Genomic DNA, 22,000 nt, shown 5'->3' on the forward strand with positions numbered 1-22,000 from the left:
AGAATAACTACTAAGCTTACAAAGAATAAATCCTTGAACCTCTTATGAAATAAAAAGTTAATCCATAAGCAGTTTGGGGGTGTTTGTTAAGTTTCTGTAGTGTTTTTACCCAATTCATCATGAACCTCTATTGTATATTCTTTTCTTTCAGTCATTTGACCGCGGCCATGCTGGAGCACTGCCTTTAGTCAAACAAAGTGAACCCAGGACTTATTCTTGGTAAGCCTAGTACTTATTCTATCAGTCGCTTTTGCCAAACCGCTATGTTACAGGGATGTGAACATACAAACATTGGTTGTCAAGTAATGGTGTGGGTACAAACACAAACACACATACATGACAAGCTTCTTCCAGTTTCTGTCTACCAAATCCACTCACAAGGCTTTGGTTGGCCCAAGGCTAGAGTAAAAGACACTTGCCCGAGGTGCCACGCAGTGGGACTGAACCTGAAACTATGTGCTTGGTAAGCAAGTTACTTACCCCACACAGCCACTCCTGCGCCTATATAGCAACCTTCCAAATATACTGACTGCATTCTGCAAACTAGTCAGCTGTGACAAGCAGTGTTAAGTAGGGTGTGTTCAAAGTGCTGTTATGGCCATATCAAAAGTTGGCCAATCAGCTTATAAGATGTAAAGTAATTATATACTGATGTTGATCCAGTCAACTAAAAAAATTCTTCAAGGCATACCCAAGCTTGGTGGTAGTCAAATGACAAATGAGTAAAAGATAAAGGAACAGTTATAACAGTCTCTATCCAAAAGTCTCAAAACTTCTAGAATGCACCATGTTGTTAAATAGGAGTTCAATCATTATACTTAGACACTAAATATCTATTTGGAGATGTTTTGCACTTATGTAATTGCATTCGCTGCCTCAAGCACCAATTTTGGCTGCTTGGTTAAAAAGCTCACTTTTCATCCATATGGTTTCAAGATGGTTGTCTCATATCAAGTAATGACTTTATATTCTCAAGCAAATTTCCAAGATTTTACCCATCACGTGTGAAGGTGCATGGCTCATTGGTTAGAACTTTGGCTCAAAATCATCATGAGGTAGTGAATTTGATTCCTGGACCAGGCTGTGTGTTGTATTCTTGAGCAAGACACTTTATTTCACGTTGCTCCAGTTAACTCAGCTATGGAAATGAGTTGCAATATCACTGGTGCCACTATGCCACTGATAACATCAGTGGCATAGAAAGGTGAGGCTGGTATGCATGGGTGACTGCTGGTCTCCCATAAACAACCTTGCTCTGACTTCTCCCTTGGAGGGTAACTATCTAGGCACAATTCCATGGTCATTCAAGACTGAAGGGGGTCTTTACTCTTTACCCATCATACTTGTACAACTTTTTTTTTGTCTTTCTTGAAGTTTACTTACCAGGGATAACCACAAGTGAAGCAAATAAACAGTCTTTGGAGCAGGCAACAATATTTCTAGTCTTGAAGTAGATTAAAATTTTTTTTCCTCTCCTACAATGATCTGAAGCTTACCAATAACAACTATGTTGCATACTCTTTGCTTAGGTTTCATCTCCATTCACTATCTGTTCAATGATTTTTATTAATTATTTGAAAGTAATCATTACAGGTATGATTTTAATTAAGTGAAAATTGTTTTGATTCACTCTATAGAGTATACTATCCACAGCTTGATTGTGTGTCTTCATATAGAAGGCAGCCTTTGAGAAATTTTTCTTTGAAAAACAGCTTGTAGTCCATTCTTCCTTAAGAACATACAACTGTCATTTTTCCTGTAAAAGTTCTGACTTTCATGATTCCTGCCTTCAGAAGCACAAACCAAAGTATGTTAACTTCAACTTGGCTGTGGGTGTCACTGCAGAGGGTGTCCCTGGAAAATTTACTATAAACCATGACATCTTGTTAAAAATAACACCTAAGCACTTTTAAACAACATTTTGATGAAGAAAAAAAAAAAACATTTAATATAGTTCAGGGTACATTATCAGAAAACAAAGTTGGGATAGTCAGAGCTGGAGTGTTGCTCATCATGGGCCGATTTGATCAGGATGACATAGAACATAACAAAATCAATATACTTACCACACCATTTTCATCAACATGGGTCTCACAAACAGAAGCAAGAGGGGGACAGATAGACCCATAGATGGGATTTAAGGGTCGGCAAATATTTATGTAGTATGAAGCACCAGGATCTTCCGACGGTGCCATGCCTTCAGCAACATGATGTCCGGACATCTGTACCAGTGGAGATAAATCAAACATCTGGCCACCTTTTATCACTGTACAACGAAACTACACCAAAGAGAGAAAGAACATCAAAACTGGACTTCAAAAACAAAAAATAATAATATATAAACAAATAAATACATAAATTGGTGCCATATAAAAGGCACTCATGCCTGTGTCACTTAGCAAGCACCCGTACATATGCTGGTGTCATGTAGAAAACAACCATGCTGGTGCCACACATAAGGCACCCATGTAGGTGTCACATAAAAAACACTGGTGCTGGCACCATGTAGAAAGCACCCAGTATACTCTGTAAAGTGGTTGACATAGAAACCATACCAGAACAGACAATTAGAGCCTGGTGAAGCTCACTGGTCTGTCAGTTACAGTCTAATCGTTCAACCCATGGAAACAGATGTTAAATGATGACAATAATGGTAAGTGTAGGCAAAGGCATAGCATCGTGGGTAACAAGTTTGTTTCACCATTACATGGTTTTGGGTTCAGTACCACCATATCGTGGGCCTATCTCTGCTGCTATAACCTTGGGCCAACCAATGCATTATGGGTGAAATTAGTGGATTGAAACTATGGTTTGACAAAGAGATTAATAAAATAAGTTCCCGAGTTAAGAAATAAATACTATAGGTACAGGCATGGCTATTTGGTTAAACTTGCATCCTAACCATGTGGTCTCAGGTTCAATCCCACTGTCACACTATGGGCAAGTGTCGACTATAACTTTTGGTTGACTACAACCTTGTGAGAGGATCTGATAGGGGGAAACTGGAAGCAACCCATTGTATATATATATGTGAGTGTGTGCAATTTTGTTTTGATGTAATGTTATGGTTGTAAATGAGCATCACTGCCATACAGGTGGTGATGTTCGTTTTCAGTCATCTTCATCATTTAACGTCTGCTTTCCATGCTGGCATAGGTTAGATGGTTTGACTGAAACTGGCAAGTTGGAGAGCTGCACCAAGTTCCAGTCTAGTTTACCATGGTCTTTACATCTGGATGCCCTTCCTCACACCAACCACTCCAAGAGTGTAATGGGAGCTTTTAACATGCCACTGGGATAAGTGCTTTCAAGTGCCACTGGTACAGGTATCACTTATGTGGTACTGGTATCGGCCATGACTATAGTTTCACTTGGATTGATGAGTCTTCTCAAGCACAGCATATCTTCTGTAAGAAACATATCTGGCCATGGGGAAATATTACTTTGCTTGGTAACAGATGAGGGCTAGCAACAGGAAGAGTATCTAGCCATAGGAAATCTACCTTATCAAATTTCGTCTGGCTCATGTAAGCATGGAAAAAGGAGACACTAAATGATGATGTAGTTGATCAACTAAAATCCTTAAAAGTGATGCCTCACCAGGAGCTGTATTCTCTCCATAAAAACCCAAGCCAAACTATACTTTGCTCTGGGTGAGTTGGCATGTATCATGACGATCCAATAATAATGAGATGAAACTGAAGGTACATCTTGAGTACTGGATTTGCAAACTTCCTAATCAATGGTCCATAAATATTTCCTTTCTGTATTTTTCTAACCTCATTGGTGTCCAGATGGCAGCTGATTTCCACAACAGTGTAAATTTTCTTCTTGTGGTCCTACATAACAATATCTGGCTGACTGTTTTAACAGGCCTGGTTATTAAGTATTATTGCAAAAAAAAAAAAAAAAAAGGATTGGGTGCAGGTATGGCTGTGTGGTAAGTAGCCTGCATCCCGATTATATAGTCCTGGGTTCAGTCCCACTGCATGGTACCTTGGGCAAGTGTCTTCTATTATAGCCTTGGGCTGACCAAAGTCTTGAGAGTGGATTTGGTAGACAGAAACTGAAAGAAGCCCGTTGTGCGTGTGTATATACATATATATATATATATATATATATATATATATATATATACATACATACATACATACATACGTATGCATTTATGAGCGTGTCTTTGTGTTTGTCCCCACCACCATCGCTTGACAACCGATGTTGGTGTGCCTATGCCCCTGTAACTTAACAGTTCAGCAAAAGAGTCCAATAGAAAAAGTACTAGGTTTACAAAGAGTAAGTCCTGGGGTTGATTTCTTTGACTAAATGGTGATGCTCCAGCATGGCTGTAGTCAAATGACTGACACAAATGAAAGTATGAAAGAAAAATTAATTACCTGTTTTTCACAAACTAAATCTGTATGCCAGGAAAAATAGTAAGTGCAATTTTTAGATTCAGCTAGATACACAGGAGCACCTATTCCTTTTGAGGGGTTGCACACAAAGTTGATGATTGTGTTTCGTTCAAACTTGCCTCCATGACATTTATCACCACCAGAATAGTTCAGGAAAATGACGCCTTCTTTGAATTGAAGGTTGCTGTTAGCTTTTCCACAATTAAAAGATTTATTGGTGTTCGTGTTGGTCTGGCAGGAGCCTTCATTAAGGAGAAAAAAAGGGAGAAGAATGTAAGAGAATATAAAATTTAACAATACACTTTCTGTGGTTCAAGTAAAGGCACCATCACTGATTGTATGTTAAGAGGAGGAAAATTAACCCAAATATGGCAAAAAAAAAAAAAAATAAAATAAAATAAAGAAATCAAACTTACTGGATTCTTTTGAACATTGGCTATTTGCCACTGCACCACAAATGTTAAGTTGGAATGAATGTTCTTTTTGATCACTTATGGTGTATCCCTTAGATTTCTTCAGTTGAGACAGGTCAAAGGAAACTCCTAAAATAAACAAACAAATGTGAATAAATGAAATAACAACAGGTCTGGAAACAATGATTAAAAAAACTGAAGCAACCAAATCTGTTCTAACAAGCAGCATTGATATGATTGGAATTCCGTGAAACTGGTGAGGAACATCCACTCATTAATAGATGATGATATAGGATGAATTTTATCAGAGATAGTCTGTTGCACACCAGCCATATCTCTCTCTCATATGTACACACACATACCAGATTCTGGATTTAGTAGCATGGCAAATAGAAACTGCTCAAAAGTTTAGCTCCAGATTAATGCAACCAGTTGATTAATTAAGCACATTTAAGCAATGACTATCCCCTTTTCCATTGTACAGATATAGTACCTAGGTGGTTTTATTGTTTTTTTTTTTATGCTAGTAAGTTATGGGTTGAGGTGGATTTGGTTGGTACTTTCAACAGATCAAATCTCTACATTCACATGAAGATTTTAATACTGCAATCTGGTAAACAACTTGTTGAATTTTAGATTGTTGCCATTGTTTAAAACACCAGACACTTGAAGACAATGTGCAAGACTCTAGATAGAAGTGCCAATTATCCCTCAAAATACTCAACCATCTTTACAAAACCAAAAATGAAAAGAGAGAGAGAACAAACTTTTTATTATGGCTTAGCCATCTTTTTTCTCAGAAACAAGGCAAAGTTGAAACTGACTCAGTATCGAACAGACCAATGTCTCTTTTCAGTTCAATTGCAAGGTTTTTTAAATAGTGTTTTCTATCCTCAATCAATGCCCATCTAGTTCCCACAAAACTGCCAGCATAGATTCAGGTCTGAGCACTACAGCTTCACCACTTTTGTTCCTCTCAATATTCATTACAGCTGGATTTAACCAGAACCACCAATCACCAGTCAGTTACTATGGGATTAAAGTTAATGAAAGCTTTTGATATGATTACCAGTCACAGTTTGTTGGAAGATCTTCAAAATAGCACTCTTTCACAAGGTATTATAAGATGATCAGCAATGTATTCAAAAAGTAGATTAGCAGAAACTAAACCCCAAAACAGAAATCTAAAAGTAGAATTGGGAGACATAGAATTCCCCTGGGAAGCAGTATATCTCACCCACTTTTTAATTTTTATGGCTCCAAAGTAGTGATAAATAGCAATGAGCAGCTCAAACTCACAAATTATGCAAACAGTTTCAGTTTTTGGTTCAGACACTGCTGCCCATTTGGCCACCACTAAACTCAATAAATACATGCCCAACAAAATTGGTTTTTAAGCAAGCAGAGAAGCAAAACACTCAGCACCTTAACTGGCTGTGACTTTGTTCCTCCTCAAACTACCCAGTCCCAAATCCAAGTTTCTGGCCATATACTTTTTGTAGAGCAAATACCCAAGCAACAAGAAATTCTTAGCATTCAGAAATGCCTTTTTATTCACATTGTTTTGAACTGATCACATATTATGTTGTTATCTTTAAGATTTCAATGACATGATTGTTTATTTTTATAATGACAAAGTAGGGTAGGTGTAAGAGGCTGGATCTGACTGGTGTGAACATAGAATTTTCAACTAGAATTTTCAGGCTGGTCGAAATGCTAAAAAGTTAATGGCGTCCACTCTGTTGCAATCATTCAGGTTAAGTCTCTGGTTTGAAGATACTGTCCTCCCTCCCACACACTTAAAAGCCTTGAGCAAGCGATCTTTAATTTTTACTGCTTTCAGTTATTAGACTATGGTTATGCAGGGACACCACCTTGAAGAATTTTTAGTCAAACAAATCAACTCCAATACCTTTTTCTTCTTTTGTTTTTAAGCCAGGTACTTATTCTTTCAGTCTCTTTCATTAAACCACTAAGTTAGAGACGTAAATACACCAACACTGGTTGTCAAACTGTTGCAGGGGACACACAAAGTCACAACACATACACACGCGCACACACTTGATGGACTTCTTCCAGTTTCTGTCTATGAAATCCACTCACGAGGCTTTGGCCAGCTTGAGGTTATAGTGGAAGACACTTACCCAAGGTGCCATGCAGTGGGACTGCATCTGAAACCATGTGGTTGGGAAGTAAGTTTCTTACCACAGAGTCATGCATGCATGTAAAATAAAGCTAAAAATATAAACTAAACATAATGCTAAAAATTTAAGTCGATTGCTGAGATTTTGACTTGGAGCCCAGAAAAGATGCTGAATACCTTTGATATGCATATTCTCTTACTGTTTCTGCCTAACTGAAAGGTTCTATGAAGTCATTCAAATAATGAGAAATAGCAACCAAATATTTCTCATATCACATTTTCTTTTAAAGAAGAGCATATAAGACAATGATGTAGTTCTAGCCATATTAAACAAGAAAAGAAACAAAAGATCATGGCAAGAATACCTTTGACCACAAGGGTTTTAAAAAATACAACTCACTACATGCGTGCATTAAATAAAAATGATTTACCTGTAGACTCATCAGTTACACTACAGGTGTCATTATGAGATGGGATCTGGTTCAAAGGACAAGCTTCTCGTGCAACCCACAAAAAGTGATGTTCACATTTACTTTCTATATAGTAATACTCTTTGGGGCTTGAATCCTGAATTCAGAAAGAAAGGAAAATATTAAAGGCATTTCAAAACTGTAAATATTTTTTTATCCTTTTACTGGTTTCAGTGATTGGGTGACAACCAAACTGAGGCACCGTTTTCGAAAGTATTTAATTAATCATTTAGACCATACCAGCACTTATTTCAGTCCGACTGAATGAATAAATTACATGTTTAAAAAGTCACCATACAACACTGAAAGCATATGGCCCAGTAGTTAGAGCATCAGACTGACTCGAGTAGGATGAAAGGTAAAGTAGATCTTGGTAAGATTTGAAATTAGAGCTCAGAAGGCAAAAACAAATACTGCAAAGCATCGTATCCAACAGCCTAAAGGTTGTCATATCACCAACAGATAATTGTGTGTGTATGTGTTTGCATGGGTGTGCACAGATGTGTGACAACCACTACATATGTGAAGAGTATGGTTTATTGCTGTTGCAAACTCCTGCCAATAGAGTTCCTGCCACTATATGTTCAGTTGCCCTCAACAACCAAAACACTACTTCAACACCATTCTAAGAACAATATTTCTAGACATTCATCTCAAAATATTAAGAGTAAGTACAGATGCATAACTAATAACAGCAGCAGCATCAATAACCTCATCAACTCCAAATGCTATGTATGGATGTATTTATTCCCACCTGAAACCATAGGTAGCCTTGTTAACCCACAAATAAATAAATATACATGCACGTCTTCTTTTTGTTTCAGACAAAATAAATTCAGATTTATAAATTAGATAATGGCTTTAGACCAAAATACAATCATAACCCACCACAAAGGAGGTGAAAGTAATACAGCTTTAGCTAAAAAGCTTAAAATTAACCAAACAATAATCTGGAAAATTGCCATGAAATTTCAAGAGACTGGTTCCATCACTGATCAACCTGAACGTAATTAAAAACGGAGAGTGTGGACCCCCCAGATTATCAAAAGTACGAGAGAAAACATATGGTGAAATCCTTGTCATTCTGTCAGAAAACTGGCTACCACAGCAAAAATAAGCTGAAGATCAATGTACTGTGTGCTGAAGGAGGATCTCAGGACCCACCTCTACAAGATGATCTGCCTTCATAAGCTCACACAAGTTTATAAGACCATGAGACTGGGGAGAGGTCATCTTATCCTGCGTCAGATTGCTGAAGGCATGCTGCCCAACCTGGTGATCACTGATAAAAAGAAATTTGATATCAAACAGACAATAAACCACCAGAATGACTAATTTTGGAATGTATCTGGCTCCATCGAGGGTAGATTTGTAAATCAACATCAAAATCCACAGTCCTTTATCGTTTGGGTGGCTGAGGCAGTCACAGGAAGGTCTCATCTTGTTTTTGTGTCCTTGGGTGTTAAAATTAACACCCAGCAATACATTAGTGATGCTCTGGAAGCTGAACTGCTTCCATGGGTGAATGAGCACTTCCAAGGTGCACTTTGGAGCCTCCAACAGTACTTGGCACCATCCAACAGCTCCAAACAGACAACACTGGATTCAAAAAAACGTTGTCGTTCATAGGAAAAGATGTGTGGCCCACAGGAAGCCCGGATCTCAACCCGTTGGGTTTTTCTGTTTCATCTATTTTGTAGACAAGGATCTTGAGCATTCCTCATGCTTCGCTTGATGCTCTGAAGAAAAAACTCTGAAGGAAAAATGGACTTCAATTCCATAAGAACAGCTGCATGCCACATGGGAAGTATTCACACCTAGACTTAAGACAGTGAGCTAAAACAGAAGTGGTCATATTGAATAAATGTGGTAGTGTCATAATTGTGTCTCCTTTACCATTGCATTGCAATGCTTTGGCAAAATTGAAAAAAGTTGAAACAACCTGTATATATATTCTTTGTGGGTTAACAAGGCAAACAATAGTTTCATGTTAGGGGATTTTCACAACTGTTCGAATATGTCACATGAACGTGTTGGTACTTGTCTCTATTTTAGATGGAAATCACATGAAATCATTGGTAGCTTTGTTGACCCACAAATAAAGAATATCTATCCACCAACACTTGAGGACTCATTTTCCCTTTTCAACATTAGTGTGTGTGTGTGTGTGTGTGTATGTATGTAACTAACTACAGGTGACAACAGGCATATCAGTCCATGATGGAGCTTCTATATGATTGTTAATGATCATTTAATGCCTATTTTTCCATGCTTGCATGGGTCAAATGGAATTTGTTGAGACAAATTTTTCCTGTCACCAACTCTTGCCTGTTTCCAAGCAATGTAATATTTGCCATGACCAGACAGGTTTTCCACAGAAGATTGGAAACAATCAACACCACTTGTATGACAGTGATGCTTGTATACAGTCATCACATGATGACAAGACATGAGGACAAGCAAACACAAACACACACACTGCCTGTGTGTGCACAGGATGGGCTTATTTCATTTTCCATTTACCAAATCCACTCACAGGGCTCTGGTTGGCCTGAGACTGTAGCAAAAGACACTTGCCCTTAGTGTCATACAATGGGGCTGCACCCAAGATAATATGCCAGGAAAGTAAGCCTCTCCATGACACAGCCCCCCACACACATAAGCTAAAACTAGCAGCCAAATCTCCCTTAAATTACATTGTTTTGTAAAGGCAAAACAGAAGAGATAATGTAGTCCTAGCTACGCAATGACCAACAGACGGATGACATGATGGGTATGACTAGAATGTCTATTTTTTATTAAAAAATTTGGCTGTCTATTTGAAATAGAAGTTAACTGACCTTCAAATCACATCTTACCATCATAGAAAAGAAAATAATCCAAAATATATTGAATGTTGTTATTTCTGATATAAAAAAAATGACAGGCTGATTACAGCTAAAATACCTGAATCAAAGGTCTGCTCAATCAAAACTGACCTGGAGCAAATTAACAAGAGAGCAATTACATGATTGCTCAGCTTGGTAGAAATAGCAGCTAAATCTCCCTTAAATCATACCGCATTGTCTTAATAAAAAAGAAAAAGATAAAGCATAATGTAAAACTTAGATGTTAGGAAAAAAATGGGACCATAATGGCCAGAACATCATGGATCATAATAATTGTGTGCAATTAAACAACAACCAACATAAAAGAAAACCAGCAAAAAAAAAAAAATGAAAGTCCCTAAAGACACTTACCACAGCAGATAAATCACACTGAAATGTGATGTAAGTTGAAGAAGTCTTCCCTTCTCCACAAGGTTCCCCATTCTTATACACCAACCGTGGGAAATTACCAAAAAATTCAAGAGGATTGGAACCAAGTTCTCCAATATTGTGATATCTGTAAGAATAGGAAGACAAAAAAAATTTATTTAGTAATTCACTAAGAAAAAATAAATTAATTCTTATGTAATTCAATTGCACTGGATATCATCATCATAATCATCATTTAACATCCATTGTCTATGCTGGCATGGATTGGACAGTGTGACCAGAGCTGGCAAGTTGTAGAACTGCACTAGACTCTGATATGATTTGACATGGTTTCTACAGCTGGATCACCTTTCTAATGCCAACCACTTTACAGAGTATGATGGATGCTTTTATGTGATGCTACACAGTTACTGTTATGTGATACCGTATGGGTGCCTTCATGTTGTTGTTGTTTGTTCCTTCTCGAGCCATGCCTGGCTCATAGGGCCAGTTTCCTGGTTTCCTTGGCGTATATGTTCCCCACCTGGATGGGACGCCAGTCCGTCGCAGGTGAGCTGCAAGATGCAGGAGTAAAGAGTGAGAGAAAGTTGTGGCGAATGTGTCGGCAGAAGTTCGCCATTACCTTCTGCCGGAGCCGCGTGGAGCTTAGGTGTTTCGCTCATAAACACACACATCGCCCGGTCTGAGATTCAAACCTGCGATCCCTCGACCGTGAGTTCGCTGCTCTAACCACTAAGCCATGTGCCTTCATGTGTCACCACATGAGTGCTTTTACATGCCACACAACTGCACGGGCATTTTTACATGGTACTTCCCCAAGTGCTTTACATCACCAGAGGATCAGTTCGAACACTTTTGCTGCTGAGTACGGATCTCTCTAGGAATATAATTTTTTGAACTTATATTTTATCTTCAGAGATCAAACACTTGAAAAACATTATAGAATTGCATAGTTTTAAAAAACGCTTTTATTATTTTTCCTTTTTAAAGAAAATGAAATGTCAAACTCATAATCTAAAGTAGTAGTTCCCAAACTTTTCCAGGCTGCTGCCCCTTGGTTCCCAGGTTACATTCCAAGCACACACCCCGACTCACTATCACAAACATAGAGCAAATTCAAAACAACTGTATTTCAGAAATAAAATTTAACCGAATTAACTCATTTTGGCAGTGGGGGTTATATCCATTGCCTCCTTTTAGCCACCCCATTATTGCCACACTTTTCTTCAATGCCCCTCACCCATCTTTCCATTACCCTCAAGGGGGCAGTACCACCCACTTTGGGAACCACTGATGTAAAGAGTATGAAAAAATAGTACAGAACACGTTTTCCAATGTTGTAATGAATCTGACCTCAACTCCCACCCAGGAGGTTTCTACAGGACAACCTGCTGAGAGCCATGGAAGACAACTGGAGGTTTCTACGGGACAACCTGCTGAGAGCCACTGATCAGATCTGTGGATGGTGCAAAGTCTCCTCTCGACCCAAGGTAATGTGGTGGTGGAACAATATTGTTGACAGGGCTATTAGACAAAAGAAACAGGCTTGGAAGGACTGGAAGAATGGTGGTAGCAGGGAAGTGTATCAGACTGCCAGAAGGGAAGCTAGGAGGCAGGTGTATTTAGCCAGAGGGGAAGCAGATAAGAAAAAATTTGCCAATGTTCTGCGCCGTGAGGACCAAAGACTTGAGGTTTTCGTGTTGCAAGGCAGTGTGTGAGAGAGAATTGAGATGTGGTAGGAGAGAAATGTGTTCGCATGGATGATGGTTCACTTGCGCTAAATGAGGATACAAAGAGAGAGGTTTGGAGATACCACAATGAAAGGTTGCTGAATAAAGAAAATGAATGGGATAAAGAGAGTCTGCCGAATGTCGACCCAACAGAGGGACCAGCTATCCAAGTTGACAGTTCCTTGGTAGTTAAGGCAATTAGAAGCATGAAGACAGGGAAAGCCCCAGGCCCATCAGGAATTACTGCAGAGATGCTCAAAATATCTGGCAGTGTTGGCTATAGCCTAGTCACCTGTATAGTTAACCAGGTGATACATGAAGGAGTCATACCCAATGACTGGTGTAGCAGCACCATAGTCCACCAAGGTTCAGTCTTCAGCCCCCTCCTATTTCTCATAGTCCTCCAGGCAATAACAGAGCAATGCAAGACAGGATGTCCCTGGGAGCTCCTCTATGCTGATGACCTTGCTCTAATTGCTGAGTCATTATCAGAACTAGAGGAGAAGTTTCAGGCGTGGAAGCAAGGATTAGAATCGAATGGCCTTAGAGTGAACCTAGCTAAATCAATAGTCCTAAGTAGGAAGGCAGACAAACCACAAATCCCTTCAAGTAGATGGCCCTGCTCGATCTTTAGAAAAGGCGTAGGTAGAAACTCTATAAGATGTGCCCAGTGTAAGCTATGGACACATAAGAGGTGCAGCAATATCAAAGGAAGGTTAACTGGGAAGATAGTTTTTGTATGTGGCAGATGCTCGGGAGCAATAAATAACAATGAAAATATGCAGAGAACAACTTCCGCCACATTCCAGGGAGAAAAACTAGAAGTAGTTGATAGCTTCCGTTACCTAGATGACCAAGTCAGTAGCCGGAGAGGGTGCACTGGAAGTGTAGCTGCTAGAATAAGAATAGCCTGGGCAAAGTTCAGAGAGCTCTTACCTCTGCTGGTGACAAAGGGCCTCTCGCTCAGAGTAAAAGGTAGACTGTATGATGCATGTGTACAAACAGCTATGCTACATGGCAGTGAAACATGGGCCGTGACTGCTGAGGATGTGTAAGTTTGCAAGGAAAGAAGCCAGTATGCTCCACTGGATGTGTAATGTCAGTGTGCATACTTGACAGAGTGTTAGTGCCTTGAGAGAAAAGTTAGACCTAAGAAGCATCAGATGTGGTGTGCAAGAGAGACGACTGTGCTGGTATGGTCATGTGGTGAGAAGGGATGAGAATAACTCTGTGGAAGAGGTAGACCCAGGAAGACCTGGGATGAGATGGTGAAGCATGACCCTTGAACATTAGGCTTCACTGAGGCAATGACTAGCGACCGAGACCTTTGGAAATATGGTGTGCTTGAGAAGACCTGGCAGGCCAAGTGAGACCACAACCTGTAGCCTATGCCTGTGGTGTAACCAGTCCACTTAGGCATACCTTTCCATCATTGGACACTAAACTCTGCTTGTGAAGACCTGTTGAGGCAAGTGAAATCGAAATCGAATTCGATGACAGCACCACATGACTGGCATCTGTGCTAGTGGAGCACTAAGAGCACCATCCGAGCATGATCGTTGCCAGGGCCACTGACTGGCCCCCGTGCCAGTGGCACGTAAAAAGCACTATTCGAGTGTGATCGTTACCAGTATCACCTTACTGGCACATGAAAAACAACATTCGAGCGAGGTTATTGCCAGTGCTGCTGGACTGGCTCCTGTGCAGGTGCCACGTAAAAAACACCATTTGAACATGGCTGTTGCCAGTACCGCCTGACTGGCCCTCGTACCAGTGGCACATAAAAGTACCCACCACACTCTCGGAGTGGTTGGCATTAGGAAGGGCATTCAGTTGAAGAAACTCTGCCAGATCAGATTGGAGCCTGGTGCAGCCATCTGGCTTGCTAGTCCTCAGTCAAACTGTCCAACCCATGCCAGCATGGAAAGCAGACGTTAAACGATGATGAGGATGATGATGAATAAGGGTGTCAAATTTTGGTACAAGGCCAGCAGTTTTGGGAGGGAGGGTAAGTCGATTACACCAACTCCAGTGTTCAACTGGTGCTTATTCTATTGACCTGAAAGGATGAAAGGAAAAGTTAACCTCAGTGGAATCTGAATGCCACTAAGCATTTTGTCCAGCACGCTAACAATTCTGGCAGCTTGCTGCTCTTATGATGATGATGATAATCATTTCTACTAAAGGAACAAGGCCTACAATTTTGGGGGAGGGGAGTAGTTGATTATATTGACCCCCGTGTTTCACTGGTACTTAATTTATTGACTCCGAAAGGATGAAAGACAAAATCGACCTTGGCAGAATTTGAACTCAGAACATGAAGACAGACAAAATGTTGCTAAGCATTTTGCCCAGCATACTAACAATTCTGCCAGCTCACTGCCTTTATTATAATAATAATAACTACAACAACAATGGTGGCTCTCATGGTTTCTGATATTAAATGATTGGAAGTGTTATCATGTACATGTTTTGTCTTGGTGTAAAAGATGGGCTACAGCAAATATTCTGATCAATACCCAAGAGATTTGTTTGACCATAACCAGTTGAGCATGTCCCTTAGTGGCTGATGATATGTGCATCTCTGATCCCAAGAAGTAGTGGGAGAGTACTGTATAGCCATGTATTGAGAGGAATTCTTTGGGGTTTGAATAATTCACCTTTGGAAACGGGTGTTTTGTTCATCATACTTATGCAAACTTTATTCAGGGACCTCTGAGTGGAATGGGCTACCCATCCCGAAGAAAATTCTAATTGGGCTCAACCTACAAGGTCATGTACTGTTTATCTTGATATGAGATCACCTTACTGTGCACTGATGGTTGTGATGCATGTGCATGGTGTACCCTTTGTCTATTTGTACCCCAGTGTCACTTTGATGACATGAATTATTCCTTCACTCAATAATAATAACAATTGGTGCATTGGGAACTGTAAGCAAAGATATGGACAAATGGCTGAAGGAGATTGGAATAGAATGTCCTGTAGAGCTTCTACAGAAAGTTTGCCTCTTAGGGACAAGAAAGATTATCAGGAGGGTACTAAGCAATTGTGGATACCTAAGTTTACAAGAAGTAACTTGCTACTCTCATAAATCCTGCCAGGAATAAGACCAAACCTGAGTCAAATCAAAAATAATACTAATAATTATTTCTACTCTAGGTACAAGGCCTTGAAAAATTTTTTTTTTGGGGGGTGGGGTAGATGATTATATCAACCCCAGAGCATAAGTGGTACTTATCTCATCAACCCTGAAAGGCTGAAGGTCTGAAAGATACTGGAACCAAGATTTGCATAAAAAGTGCAATCCTATATTCTGCAAGAATCCTAAGATTTGAGGAGCTGTATTGTTACCAAACCTCATAATAACATTTCTGTCAATTAAATTAGCATGTAATAGCTTTTGAATAATGATGAGGATGATGATGACAAAATACTAGGCAGTGGCTCTAATGGCTTCTGATCTTAACTGATTGGAAGTGTTAACATGAACATATTTTGTCTTAATGGGTGTAAAAGACAGGCTATAACAAATATTTTGCTCAGTACCATTGATTTTCCTGTCAGTTGCTTGCCCTCAACCAGTTGAGCATGTTCCTTTGTGACTGACAACATGTGCATCTCTGATCAAGAGCAGGAGTAGTGATGGAGAGGAGCATCATAGCCATGTGTTGAGAGGAATTCTTTAGGGTTTGAAAAATTCACCCCTGGAAACAAGTGTTTCATTCATCATCCTGAAACAACCTATATTCAGGAATCTTTCAAGTGGGATGGGCAACTTGACCTGAAGAAAATTCTAACTAGGCTAGATCACCCAGTTTACCTGAGATCATGTTGTGCACATATGGTTATGATACAGATATCTGTGCTGCCCTTATCAAACAGGTAGTCATGATGGGTGTATTGGGCTTCATATATTTGTACCCCACTGTCACTTGATGGCGTTAACTGCTCTCTCAATAACAACAACAGCAACACAACAATAGTAATAAGAATAAAAAGAAATATTCGTAATTTTAGCACAATCCAGCAATTTTGAGGGGGTGGGGCAAGTCAATTACACTGATCCTAGTACTTGACTGGTACTTAATTTTACTAAATCTAAAAAGATGAAAGACAAAGTTGATCTCAGCAGGGTTTGAACTCAGAATATAAAGAGCCAGACGAAAGACTGCAATGCATTTTTTTCATCTGTTTTAATGATTCTGTCAATTCACTATCCTCTTAACAACAATAACAAAGAGATAGAAGAAAAAAAACAACAAAAAATGAAATGAGAAATAGTCTTACTTCTTTGTTGAATCAGTCTCATTCAAATATATGCGACATGCTGCTGAACTGGAGGGACATGTTTCACCTGAAAATATAGGAAAGGAGAAAATTAATTGACCCAAAACTGTATCTAGTTACAGGATAAAAAAAAAAAAAACATATTTTGTTTTATAGAATTTCTATTGAAATTTTAAGTACTGAAATTGTATTTAATTTAATTCAAGAATCTCTTGCTAAGTTATGTCCCAAACACCAGATTAGCCCTTTGCCTGTTGAAAGCACTTTTATGAGTTTATCTTAAACATCTATGATTATTTTCAGACTTTTAGTCAGCCCTTGTTTCATACATCATTATCATCATTTACTGCCCATTTTCCATGCTGACATGGGTTGGACAGCTTGACAGGAATTGGTATGGTCAGGGGCTGCACCAGGATCCATAATCTGTTTTGGCTTGGTTTCTATGGCTTGATGCCCTTCCTAATACCAACCACAACACACCACAGTGTACTGGGTGCTTTTTATGTGGCACCATCATAGATGCTTTGTTAGTGGCACCAGCAATTTACATTCTGAATAATATAAAGCTTTCTTTTCATTAGTCCCAAATAATTCTGGTTGTTGAAAAAAATTGAGAATGTGTATCACATATGATGTAAGGATGCCAGGGAAATAGGTCCAGTGTATCATATGTGATACACAGGACATGCAAAGAGTTCAATAAATGAATATTTCTTCATTATATTCAAAAGTGGCAAAGGTCAGTGTAAGTTCATAAGAAATATATTCCTCGCCAGGAACCTGTTTCCAATTAGCTTTAATAGGTCCTCAATTTCATGTTTTGTATGCCAGAATTCAGCAATTCAAAGGGCATATTTGGGAAGAAATGAATGATTCTTACTCTCATTTTTTTCTTTCAGAAAACCAAGACAGAATGAAGAAAGGAAACTACAGAGGATCAATTTTGAAAAGATTGAAAATGAACCAGACATTCACATTTCATATTTCTTTTTTAAGTGGCTACAATTGTGATGGGTTTCACCACCCCTTGCTTGGAATCTGTTTCCTATTAACTTTACAATTATAACAGTGAGTTACCACTTTTATAACGATGGTTTTACCACTTTTATAAATTGGTGGATTTATCTTCTTTATATGGTGATTATTCTCCCAAGCAGACTTTTCTAAGACCACGTCAGTTTGTCACCAATTAATAACGTTGTGATGGATTACCTGGTTTATAATGTTTTTAACTCGGAAAAGGTAATAAATATAGATGTTTATTGAACTGAAATCTATGGTGATAAACCTGTCAATTATAAGTAATATCACTATGCACAAATCTTAACTCAGGTTGCATAAACGCCACGATGAATTATATACCAAGATGCTGAAATGTGCATGTTTGTTTAAGATAAAAAAGCTTGCTCTTTTTCATCACTATAATAAGTTTCATAGTTACAGAAATAAATTTCATTAACAGGTTGAAGAAAATGAAGAAAAAGAAATTATTTACTACATTAGTTTATTTACAAACATTTAATATTTACACATGCCAGCGCTGCCTGACTGGCGTCCGTATCGGTGACACATAAAAGCACCAACCGATCATTGCCGTTTGCCAACCTCCCCTGGCCCGTGCTGGTGGCACGTAAAAAGCACCCACTACACTCACGGAGTAGTTGGCATTAGGGAGGGCATCCAGCTGTAGAAACACTGCCAGATCAGACTGGAGCCTGGTGCAGCCTCCGGTCCTCCCAGACCCCGGTTGAACCATCCAACCCATGCTAGCATGGAAAATGGACATTAAACGATGGTGATGATGATGAATATATTTAGAAGTCAAAGAAAATTGTCGTAGAGAATTAAAACATTAGCTAATTCTTCCATACTAAGCTATTAGAGTTTTACACAACAATTCAAAATAGTCTTGTTGAATTAAGTAATAGACATGGCATAACAATAGCCAATATCTCAAAAAAATGATCACTGGGTGTGAGTGTCGTGAAGATGAGTAACAACCAACGATCACTGCTAATTTTCCAAAAATCAGGGTTTTTATAACTGCTCATACCTGAATTCTAAGAACCGCATTTCATGAAAGATTTCACTTTGACAAAAGTTTAGAATTCAAATATGGGCAGTAATTTTAACCAATGGGAAACTAACAATCATACCTATTCGGGAACATGACCATTGTGTCATATTACTGCCAATAATGTTTTATTATGACTTGCACAATGTAGTTAATGCTCTCTGTCCTCTATTATGGTGAGGAATTCTCCAAAATATAACGTCTGATGTAGGTTACTGTTTGGTTTGATAGCAATGGCCAGGAAAGCTTACTTTATATTGAGGAACAAAAGAGATTTTAGACTGTCCTTAAATCTCCTCTTTGGTCTATGTGCTCATGTCATACAAGGTACTGAGCTTCATGAAAAGCTTGGTGCCTATACCTTCAAAGGCATTCTTGAAGCTGTTTCAGCAGCATCTTTTTAGTAATGAATAGACTGATTACATCAATTATATTACAAAAAAGTTTTTCTTTTATCAGGTGAGTAAAAACTAAGGTAAAAGAAGACAATTTTGAATGACCTGCTTTGTTAAGCACCATTCAAGTGAGTGAGAAAATACAGAGAATAGCTGAAATTTAAAAGGCTTCAATGCAACCACATGAGGCAGAGGTCAGCGACAATAAACTCTCAAAGAACTATCACAACCTATTTATGTCTTCAAAGGGAACTATGGAGATAACAGAAGACGGGAAGAAGACATAGAAAAAGGAGAAAAAAAGAAGGATTAAGGGAGAATGGGGGAAGAATTGCACTTGTAGATACAGCATAAATAAGCAAATGTTACAGGTAATGTCAAAAAGTCTTTAAACAATTCATTATATATGCACGAATAGGTTGCAATAGAGTTCATAGATACACTATGCCTGAAAAGAAAACAAAACAAAAAAAGAAGATGTTTACAGTTGGGACATATTTAATCATAAATTAGCTTAATCAAGGTCAATCTGGTGTGGTTCAGCAATAACAAAAGATTTATTTACCTTTACGATGCACAAGAGTCTGACATACATTTAAAATAAACTTCTGTTTATCCTGCCCAGGCGATAAGTAAATGTAGTTGTTACTACTAAGTCTTAGTCCACTAAAATCATATTCATTGCCCTTGCTATCCTGTATTTTGCAGTTACTGGTTGTTATCTTTGGACAGACATGTCTTGTGGGCCACTCAAAGAGGTAGCTACAGTCATCTTTTTCTTCAATAAAATGAGGTCCAGTTGTACCCTCCACATTTGGATCACAGGTGAAAATTATTATTGTCTTGCGGTTGAACTTCTTATGGCAATTTGATTTACCATCTTTGTAAGTCAAAAAAATGATGCCATCTTCATAAACAAGTTCATCACTTGTTTTTCCTGGAAATAGGAAAATAACACAAATAAATAAATAAAAATATAGATAATATGATGATTTGGTCATTCCATTTATAAATATGTATGCATCTATGTGTGTGTCAAGGAGTGAAGTTGAGGAGTGAAAATGTGGAAAAAAAGAAAAGATAAATTATTGTTATGAATCTGCATTACAGAATAGTGTTTGTGTATGTGTGTGTATCCAGCTCCCCTTTAGGATATGGAAACACTAAAAAAAAAAAAGGCTGGTTTCAAGAAAAAGTTAGAAATGGAATAATTGCCATATCACCTGAATAAAGACAGTTTTCTTCATTGTATGGTCCAATAAATTTAATTTGGAGGTGGTGAGTCTGTTGTATAGAAGTTTAGACTTTCATTTGATGAATGGGAAATATTTGCTCACAAGGGTTTATGTAATGTAGCAGTTTTGTTTTTCAAGGCTTCCATAGCTGGGAGGAGGAAGAGAAAGTATCCTTAAACTGAGGAGTTGGTCCCAATGCTAGTAGCATTAAGGGATTCACTAAAGGTACACAAAAGGCCTGGTGATGATAGGGCCAGTATAGGACCCTGGACATTTACATAACTGTATAATTGTAAGCATAGCTATGTAGCTACAAAACTGATCAATGCTTTGTGAGTGGAACAGTTAGATGGAAACTGAGAGGAAGCTTGTGTGAGTGAGAGTGTGTATAATCATCATCATTTAATGTTTGTTTTCCATGCTGATATGGGTTGTATGGTTTGGCAGGATCTGGTAAGCCAGAGGACAATGCCAAGCTCTACTGTCTATCTTAGGAAGGTTTTTTTTTTACAGATGGATGCCCTTCCTAATGCCAACCACTTTACAGAGTGGACTGGGTACTTTTTAGACGGAACCAGCACCACATGGCACCAATATGTATATGTGTGTGTGTGTGTGTGTGTGTGTGCATCTCCACATTAGAAACACTTGAACAAAAGATGATGACCTTAGTTTGTGACTTTTAACATACAAAGACCAGTGGTATGAAAAATACCTTACTTGGAAAACAGATAAGGATTGGTGACACCTAGCTATAGAAAATCTGCTTCAACAAGTTTCATTGAACTTGTCTCAGCATGGAAAATAATCAACATGAAGATGATGATGACAACAACCCAATAATTGTAATAGTTTCAATACAGCACAAGTTATGAATATTACCTTGCCCTTTTGGGTAAAGTACAACACTCTGCTCTTCTCAGTGCTTGCCTCACTACCAACAGGTTCTACTCCTAGTTAATAATTGTTGTTGATGTTTAAGTTAGGCCTGGTCAATACATGCAAGCCATAACCATCTCTATTTTCTTTTCAGGCATAATTTATCTTGGATAACAGGCCAAGTGACCATGTAGAGTTTGCCTTACTGGTTCAACTTCATAATTGTTGACGTTACTGTTAGAAGCTCCCATCAAGTATCAATGAAGAGGGAAACACAATTCTCTAACTCTCAGATATGCTAATGTATTTTTACCTAATGACTCGGGCTGTGAAAGGTTTGGTTTCCATCTTGTCACAATTCCTGTCACACTGGTTTGGTATGGGAATTACACGAAGGGTACACTTGTCTGTAGAATACTCAGTCACTTGCACATTAATTTAATCAAACAACTGACTGCGCATAATCAAAACTGATGGCAGATCCATTATGTGGTCACTCAGTCTATTAGAAATAATAATTGTGCTCACAAACACAACCTCCTTTTTTAAATAAAGGGACACACTAAATAATGTTAACCCTGGATACAGTATAAGAAAATGAAAGGCAAGATGACAATGGCTAGGATACTTCTGATCATATGCACTGAGGGTAAATTGAGCTGAATCACAACCTACCCACACTTATACACATATATATAC

At 38.5% G+C, this 22,000-nt stretch overlaps 1 protein-coding gene across 2 annotated transcripts in view; it reads right to left on the reverse strand.

Annotated features, from left to right (window-relative positions):
- The window catches only part of LOC115215633 (cation-independent mannose-6-phosphate receptor), a 161,033-nt gene that overhangs the window by 42,209 nt on the left and 96,824 nt on the right, over positions 1–22,000 (reverse strand). For both annotated transcript variants that reach the window (XM_029784884.2, XM_036505949.1), the window contains exons 23-29: positions 19,753–20,124; positions 16,716–16,782; positions 10,678–10,822; positions 7,400–7,535; positions 4,829–4,954; positions 4,395–4,654; positions 2,067–2,279 (exon numbers count right to left, since the gene is read on the reverse strand). In XM_029784884.2, coding sequence (XP_029640744.1) covers positions 2,067–2,279; positions 4,395–4,654; positions 4,829–4,954; positions 7,400–7,535; positions 10,678–10,822; positions 16,716–16,782; positions 19,753–20,124 — 1,319 coding nt within the window. The remainder of the gene's footprint in view (positions 1–2,066; positions 2,280–4,394; positions 4,655–4,828; positions 4,955–7,399; positions 7,536–10,677; positions 10,823–16,715; positions 16,783–19,752; positions 20,125–22,000) is intronic.

The sequence above is a fragment of the Octopus sinensis genome, linkage group LG9, assembly GCF_006345805.1.
Source record: "Octopus sinensis linkage group LG9, ASM634580v1, whole genome shotgun sequence".
Taxonomy (NCBI): domain Eukaryota; kingdom Metazoa; phylum Mollusca; class Cephalopoda; order Octopoda; family Octopodidae; genus Octopus; species Octopus sinensis.